At 29.3% G+C, this 9,579-nt stretch overlaps 1 protein-coding gene across 1 annotated transcript; it reads right to left on the bottom strand.

Moving 5' to 3' along the window:
- Positions 1-7,560: 7,560 nt before the first annotated feature.
- On the bottom strand, positions 7,561-9,579 carry EIN_459840 (hypothetical protein; the record flags this gene model as incomplete). Its single annotated transcript, XM_004255336.1, has 1 exon — positions 7,561-9,579. One exon carries the CDS (start codon positions 9,577-9,579, stop codon positions 7,561-7,563), a length of 2,019 nt encoding a protein of 672 aa, XP_004255384.1.

The raw sequence follows: 9,579 nt of genomic DNA, 5'->3' as shown, positions 1-9,579 counted from the left end.
CGATGCTAATGTAATAAAATACTTTTGTCTTTCTTTACCACCTTTAATGGTCGTTGTAATTTATTCTACGTTTTACCCAATGATAATTGAATGTTTCGAATAATTTCACTTGATACTTGTTCATTACCCAAATTATTCATCTTCGAATTATCAAGAACATTAGTGATAAAATTAAATCGTTCCAACTCTTCTCTGTTGTTTTTATGTTGAATCGTTTCTTTTGTTGATGTACTTTGGTGTGTTGTATAAGGTTGTGAATGTAATATGTTAAAATTTGAATCAACAATTATTTTTTGTACATCGTTGACAGTTAAATTCACTTCATCTGATGTCTGATTGTTATTTGGCAATTCGGGAAGATTATCGCCTCTTTTGTCATCATATTGACTTGTTGGAATGGATAATTCAATTGAATCATTTTGATTATAATCGATAATCTCTATTGATTCTTCAACTGGAACCATATTCATTCTCATCAAATGTAAATTATTATCAATATCTCTAAGTTCAAAAAAGAGTGTTCTCAATTTCATCTTCATCCTCTTTATTGACACCAATTAGACTAATATGTTCTTCAATTTCATTTTCGAAAAATTGCTGCAATAAATGCTGCAATTGATTGTTCTAGGTCTGCTTCGTATTGTAAACGTCTTAATGCAAAGTATTCAAGTTTTGGATAATTTTAACCGAAAAAAACTCTTTTGAGTTGCGAACTATTTCCGTTTTTTCTGAAAATATTATGTTTTGTTGAATATTGTAAAAGGTGATTTTCATGTGCTTTATAACTTAAAATTTTATCACACAAAACACAATAATAAACTTGTTAAAGGTTAGTGTCACTTAACCTATTTAAAACGCTTTAATGGTCAAATTTGTAGCAAATTCTTTCATACGTCTGTTAAGTCGTTTTTCTTGGTTCATTTGTGTATTTTAGTATATTTGATTTTACAAATAATATATATTGTTATTTATATTATACAACATTAATTAATTTGAATAAATGAATATAAACCGTTTACGTTTAATCAATAATGTACATTTTTTTTCAATCTGTATATTTTTATTAAAAATAAAAACTTTTCTATTTTTAAATACGCCACTAAATTATATTTTTTATACTTAAACCAACCAAATTAAACATAAAATCAATTTGTTATAAAGCTAAAATACCCTAAATGTTATTTTTACAAACTTGAATTCTCCAGTTTTCGGTACAGTCAAGGGAAAAAGTGGGATGCTGAGAAAAAGGCGGATGCTAATCTAAATATAAATTTATTTTGGTGTTTTTCATTTTATTAATTATTTGAATAATTATTAATGTTAAAATTTATAGTAATTATATAAATAGTAATAAAACTGGGATGTGGGTCTTGAATTAAAACTAAACATAAACTATATTTTATTTTAATGTTTTATAAAACTAATAAATGAAGTTGAAACTCAGAACTATTATTAATTCAATAGAACAACAATATCACCGGTTTGTACTTTTAAAGTAACCATTTAAGAGTTGGTGTCTATTTTACTTATGAAATATATTTTCAATTACACATCCACATCAACTAACACACAGAACAGAGAAAGTGGAGGAAAATGATAGTATTTCATGAGAACGATGGAAGTTAGCAAATTCAATTAACACTTCTACAAATATATAAAATATTATTTGTTTGGAAGAGGCAGTATAGGTTTAAAAGATAAGTTGATGTCCAAGATTACTTCTCCAAATTATTCCAAATAAATTCACACTATTTCCATCGTGGAAATGGTGTTGTGTGTTGACAACAGGCTAAATAATTGTTTAAACTTGTTTTATTTTAATTTATTTTAATTTAGCAATACAACTGATAGTTTTTATGACTGCTTATCTAAATGCACATAATTATCTATTCGTTGTGTTTATGGTTATGTTTGTTTGAAAATGAACATTAAACATATAACTTATAACGTCTTGATGGAGTCTTTATTCGTCAAATTAACGATAATATTCATTTAAAAATTAATAAAGAAGAATTAATCAAAATTAAAGATATGAATAGTCGATTGTTCAACAAAAAATGATGTGGTTTTATTTTCTGTTATAAAAATAAAAATACAGTAAATCAATTAATCTTTTAGAAGTGTTAAGAATATACATTTGTTGGACATTTATTTTTTTGTTTGAAAAATAACCAATGGTTGCGAGAATCCTCCTTTTTCTAGCATCCCCTTATTTCCGCCTACTGTAATAGTTTAATATAAATAAATGGCCAATAGGACCAACACTTTCTTCGAGACATGGCTAATACATTATTTAATGAGAGTTCATCAAATTGTAGTTCGTTTTTGAAGAAATTTCATTCCAAGTTTTCTGAAAAAGATAAAATAACTTTTTTTCTGTCCATATGATGAGGTATTTTTATCAAAGTATTATATTTATAATCCCCATTAATGTTCAACTGGAGAAAATTCGGGAGATGCAACAGGTCATAAAAGTAGTCAAACTCTTTTGTTCTTTATATAAAATTCTGTCTTCTCGGCCCAATGAGGAGATGCCCCATCTTGTTGGAAAAAGACTGTTCTGTTTTTGTTTTTGAACATTTTCAAAAAATCTGTTGGATTATAGGAGGTTTATATAACCATTGGAATTCATACTGTCTGGACACCAAAGGAGTTTTTTATACACTATTCATATAGCACACACATTATAATCGTCATGTTGAATTTTGGGGTGATTGAAAAGAGTTTTTTGTAATAAATTGGATATTTTTGTCTTTTCCTGTTCTTGTTGAATTTTCGTCGTTTAGCCAGAAAGTTCTTTGGTCTCCAACAGTGGGTGCTGTCTGGGAACATCCCAAACTTACTTTCATCAGTAATCATTGTATTTTCCCATTTCTTCCAATTTCGATTTTGTAGTTATTTATTTACAATATTAGTTTCAATATTATTATGTATTTATTGTTATTGATTCGAATGTGTTTATATTTACATATTTTTATTGTAAATAATTGAGAACTTTACCTTTTATATAATTATTATCAAAACTAAAATTTTTATTAGTTTGATAAAATAATTATTATAATTATAGTTGTTATATTGTTTATAAAATTTTATATAGAAATAAAACATTTTAATATAAATTAAAAACTATAATTTTTAGTTATTTAAAACAGTTCTAAAATTAATTAAAAATTTCAGAATGAAATTAAAAAAATTGAAATTTGTCAAACAATAACAAAATTTTCAAAATCTATTATTGTTATTAAAAAGGTCATAAAACCATAATTTTAACACTTCAAACTAGTTAGAAACAAATAGACAGTGCATTGGTTTATTCAGAACCATTAGAACATTATCTAAGTGATTTGATAAACATTACTCAAGTCAATAACATTATAATTAAGTTGTTTATTTGTAGTAAAAGTACATTGTTATTGTTTATAACAATTAGTAAAGATATAAATCACAGTAATGTCTTTGTGATTTAATATCATTTTTAATTATAGTTTACTGTAATAAAATGCGATTTTTATCATTATGTTATAGTTTTTATGTTAAAGTTGTTTAAAAATAATTAAATTGTGGTTATTCTCAATTTTCGGGAAATACAGTACAAGTCCAATCATAATGATAAAACCTCGACTTTATCGATTTTTGTTTGTTTTTTAATGCTATAGTGAGATCACGTTTTATGCCCAGAAGTTTAGCCCTTTTCAAACATATTTTATAAACAAAAATTATTGTTTTTTATTTTTATTTAAAACGAATAAACAAATTTGTTGTAATCAAAGTGTTCAATTTCTGTTTCGTCTGAATTTTGACTTTCTTCTTCTTGTATTAATCTAAGTTCGTTTTCTAAAACATCAAATTGTTCCCTTTGTCGTCTTCTGTATATTAAACTACTTTTCTTATGTGCTTCTCTTCTTTTTTCAATTTTATTCAAATAATTGGTCATTATATTCATATAGTTTGTTGCATCTTGTTTTTCGAGGGGGATTAATTTCAACGTCTTCATTGCAAAAGCAACAACTTATAACAAAAAGGTTGTCAAAAGAAACAGGGTCTTTTAAATATTTTTCTCTTGTAAATTTAAACACCATTTTAAGTCGACCAAAATATCTTTCAATCAAACACCTTTTCTCTTTTAAAGGACTTTCTTTTGAAACTGAACCAGTTGGTATGTATAAATCAAATCCTTTATATTCCTTAACACTTATTATTTTTGTTGTTCCCAACATATTATTGATTGTTTCAGATGTATTTTTTTAAATACTCATATCATGATCTGCACCCTGAACTGCTTTTGAAACAAAACTTGCAGTACCACTTTTTGCATTCACAATCACTTCGACTTTGACACAATACATTTTGTATTTTCAATTATAAAACCCTATTGCTAAAGCAAAATCGCCATTTGGACGTCTTGTTGGTGTCACTGTACAATCATCAATTGAACTTGCACCAGTATTTAACAAATTTTCTTTTCTGAATGCTATACATGCATTTTGAAGTGGTACTCTAAATAAAGAAACACTTAAATCGATTTCTCTGCTTATTTGTTCGTTAGTTCTGATATATGGAATACACATATCTCTTATCATTTTCAAATTATTATATCGACAAAATAAGTATAACAAAAGAAGTCTGTCGTTGGGTTGTTGAAAATGATTTGCGTTCTCTTTTATCTGGATAAATATTTCCAACAACTGGTTGTAATACAAGAAAAACAAGTGGCTTAAGTCTCAAAAACTCAAAAAGACTTTCAAATCCACCATAACGTTCAAGTAAATATTTGTAAAAAAAATATTTGTCTTGAAAGTGATCGTGCTTCAGGAGTTTGGATTACAGCTTGTGTTTCCGCCTCTTCATCTTCTATTTCTTGTTCAACAATTCCATGTGGCTCAGTTTGATGTGTTTGTCTCCTTGGCATAATGTTTAAATTTGAGTTTATTTATTTTATAATAAGGTAACTGTAATGTTTTTGTAAAATACTTTGATATTTATAATCACTTTTTAAATGTTTTTGGTAAACAAAGGTGATAATCAACCAATCAAAAAAGAAACTATTATATACAATATAATTCGATTTTTTGAAAGCGATTTAAGTCACATATCGAAGTAACTATTTCTTTAATAAAGATATATTTAATAAATTAAAGAACCATATCAATAATTTGTGATCGGGTTTTTATCACTAAATTGTGGTTTTTAGTGTCGTCATTTTGATCACTAAACCATTTAATAGTTTTATACATAATAAATTCAATTTTATTAAAATGTTTTGTATTAATACTTGTATTGTTGGTTTTTTCTTATACTAATTATCACTGAGATAATGTTCTATTGAAAAACTTTAATGTGGACATTAGAGTTTATCAACACATGGCAACAAAGGCGACAATTTTGAAATTTATCTCGTCTGACCCAAACATGATTTTTTCTATATCTTTTTTAACACCAGCTATCAACGACAAAAATATCATTCATATCATCGAACACTTTGTACTATGTGGCGGTGACAATAACACCACCGAAGAGCCTTATGCTGATTTCTTGCAAGTGAATTACCAAAACTTTTTGAATGCATTCACCGCGCAGACTGGACTATGTGCTACCCCCTTTCTGTAATTAACAAAGTCGATTATGAAATTTTGATGAAATTATATTTGGACGCCGTGTTCCTCTTACGAATGAGAAAGGACAAATTCCCATTCGAATAAGAAGGCTGGAGATGAGAGGAAGTTGCTGAAATGCAAGATGAGAGTGGACACTTTTACGCTCCACAAGTGTTGTGGGAAGTGTCCAGAACCTAATAGTGCTGAAACACAAATTCAAATGACAAACTTCAATTTACCACTAACGGTGTTGTCTTCAACGAGATGATAAACTCTGAGACGGATCCAAACATCATTTGTACGCGTGCTATCTGTCATGAGTTATACACCGAGACATACTATAATGTCTCTTGTGGTGTTCCTTCAGAAATAGAGACACTTTTATACACCGAATTACAAGAATTTTACAACAATCATTACACTCCTTCGAATTCCGTGACAGTTTTATATTCCCCCAATGTCTTATTGCTGGAGAATTTGAGATACTCGACCATTACTATACTTTAATTGTTTTCACAGAAAAGAAAACACGTGGAGAATACACTCCACATATCATAATGGGAGAACCAACTTCAAAAAGAGAGTGTCTCTATTTAGAATACCCAATTGGAGAAGAAGACAACGTGGAGAACAACGAGACGTGTGTTTGATTGGGAACTCGGGGAGATTGACTATGAGACAAGTTTTGCACTCGACTTGATACAAAAGAGATGTAGGAAATAAGTTTTTGATAAACTGACTAAACTGAGTATTGCAAAGTCGAGAGTCATTAGTTACGACTCCGATTTTAAAAATCCCTACTTTGTGATATTTGCGAAGAACGCAAATTGAAACAACTGTGCTGAATTCCAAAAGGTTCTCCTCGAGGAGTTTTAAGAGTTTGGTAGAAACAGAATTGGGAGAGAAAAAGAGATGTCCGCGATAAACACGTTTGAGTTTGAAGAAAGGGAGTCTGAGTGTGGCAGTTTCCCAAAAGGGGTGTTACTCGCGATGAAAACGACCGTTGGATTTGTTTAAGAGAAAAAAGACATGTTTTGGAAGTCCAAAATTAACAAGGCTGTCGAACATATTTAAAAAGAGGTGGTTGAGGAGAACAAAAATTACTTTGGGAAGATCATTAAAAAGTACTTTTTGAAAAACACAAATCGCGTTTTTGTGAAGTGAGCGCCAAGTAAAACGTTTATGACAAAATTAAATGAAGAGGAAAAGAAAAGACATTTGGAAGTGGCAAAGAAATTGACTCAAGAAGAGATCAAGAAAGTTGTAAAAAAATTAAAGAAATAAAAAAACAAAAGAAAAAAAACTCAGAGGCACAGAAGAAAACTATTCCAAAACTGCAACTTAAAAATTTATCAAAAAGAAAACTGGACTATTCATTGGAGGAAATGAAGAGCAAAAACATCGAGAAGATCGTTTATTAAGAAAACTCGATGGATGGCATTTTTTATTTGAGTTTGTGTTTCAATTTGAAAGAGTCTGCGCGGCAAAATTAATTGGGAAGTTAGTCAAAAGTTTCGACGCGGAAAAAACAAATTCATAGACTTGAACACGTTTATTGAAATGTATTTTGGAAGACCTGTTTGTACCATTCAATCAACATCTGATAAGCGATTTGAAATATAATACACCAGTCTTTGATATCAAGAAGTGCATTTCTATGAAGTACAACTTGTTTAACGCAGTTGATGGCATTGCAAAACGAGGTTATGTCGTTATCGATCCAAAGAGTATCATCAGATATATGCAAGTCAATGTCATCGGAAGAAACACTGAGGAAACAAAGAGAATCATTGAAACCATCAATTTTTTTGATTAACATGGTGAATCCTGCCCACTCAACTGGAAGCCAGGAAAAGACACCATGAAACTATCGCCAGAGGGTGTTTCCGACCATTTAGTTAAACATTGAGTCATTCAAAACTTTTTATTGCTTCTTTGTAAGTTTAAATAATAAATAACAACTCAATTAATTAGATTTGATGTCTTTGTCATCTTCATCTTCAAAGTCATCGAAGTCATCTTCATAATTTTCATCGTCAAGAAGTTCTTGAATGTGCGAACTCTTTGTAATTTGTATTGTTTTATTTTTGTGGTCTTTTTGTGGTTTAACAGAAACACTGTCTTTGCTTTTCTTTCTTAGTAAAGTAGCATATAAGTTCAAATCACTTGTTTTCTTGGTAATCGCAGTCTTGTACTTCCCGATTCGTATGTTTGTGTTATTTTTTGCAACTTCAAAAACTTCATCTGAAAGTTGTTTATTTGTTTCTACATTTTTGGTGTACCTTTCTGTGATTCGACGTCTTCTCAGGCCCAAAAGAGTGATTTGTTCAATAAACACCGAATCAATCAACAGGTTTGTGTCTTCATCGACGCAAAATGCGATTTCCTCAACACCAATTTTACAATTAAATTTGACATTCCCACATATTTCTAAGTTTTTTGCTACATAAATATAATTCAGTCTATTATTAAATAATATGTATGGATAATTATCAGAACATATAAACAATGAACGATAGTTGTAACAAGTAGGTGGCATCACAACAGTCTCTTTTGCAGTCGACAGAAGTCTGAGCTTTTGACAGTTGGCACATTCCCTCATATCCAATTTATCAATATTCCCTTCAATGTCAATTTCTGTGAAAAATCCAACATTTGTAACTTCAAGTTTTGCAGTTTCTGATTTAAAGAAAAGAGTCTTTTTAAAACTTCCATATAACCACTCATGTTTATATCTATAAATTGGAGTTGTGTATTTTGTATATGGAAGAGTTAATACACACTTTGTCTTTGAAATACTTGTTATGCCAATTTCTTTTAATTCACAACAATTACACAAATCAATTTCTTCTTTTGGAGTTATCAACTCGATTTTTTGAAGAGTTTTGAAACTATTTGAATAGTCCAAATTTGTGTTTGGTGGAAATTTTGTATGAAAAACAAAACTTTTAAGAGGGTGTGGAAATTGCACCAAAAAGTGTTCCTTTGTTGTTTTCTCTAATACGTAATTTCCTTTCACCTCGACTCGTTCAAGCGACTTTATTGAGAGAAGGGAGTTGAGGTTTATTGGACAATTTATTGTTGTTACACAAATGTCAGATGGTGATTTACAATTTGTGAATTTCAGTGATTTTCCACTTGTCACAGAAAGTTCAAATCTCTTTGCTTTGATATCAAATAAAGAAATATTGTCCATACTATTAAGAGCGACATCCACGTGGAGAGTTTCAATATTTTTATTTTTGGTTTCATTTTCAATTTGTGCCAAAACATTTGAATCCAAAACATCATATTTCAATTTTATATTTTCGGGTTTGCTTATTAAAACTGGCGAGTTGTAGATTTCAATTTTCTTGTCAAAGTCGAAAAGTACACATTTCAAATTGCGAACTACTTTTCTCTCAAAAGCCTCTTTGCTTATAGCAGATCTTTTAGCTGCAATCCCAACAAAAATTTCTTTGTTTTTCGCACAAAATTCAATGCATTTTTCTAAATAAAGTTCTGTGATGTCTTCCAAATAAACAATAACATTTTTGAGAGTCATCAATTTATACTTTTCAATAATTTTCTCAAGTTGACCAAAATCTATTGTTCCTTGAAACACAACTTTTCGTATTTGACGAAGTTGACACAAATTTGTCAAATCACTTGGATTTATTTTTAAAGCACTTATTTTCCAGGCAAATTCTTCTTTCAAAAAATGCATTTGGAATAGAAATTTAGACCCATCAATCCAACTTATTTGATCAAATAAATCCTTCGTAATTTCATTTTGAGCTTCCATTAGGTTCCCTTCATAAGTTTCTAGATTTGGGATATAATGGAGTAGAAATGGGATATAGCGAAGTACTTTGAGGGGGTTTATATGTAGCATGGAAATTGCTATAATCGTTTGTTTGGAGATTTTTGTGAAGTTTCGAAACGTTGTTGTACTATCCAAATAGAGAACAACATTCGCTAAATAAATTGGTTCAAGTTTCACCAT

Source organism: Entamoeba invadens (genome assembly GCF_000330505.1).
Source record: "Entamoeba invadens IP1 unplaced genomic scaffold scaff_1105074726351, whole genome shotgun sequence".
NCBI classification, from domain to species: Eukaryota; Evosea; order Mastigamoebida; family Endamoebidae; genus Entamoeba; species Entamoeba invadens.
The sequence above is the reverse complement of the archived record's forward strand: the minus strand, read 5'-3'. Positions and strand labels throughout refer to the sequence as shown.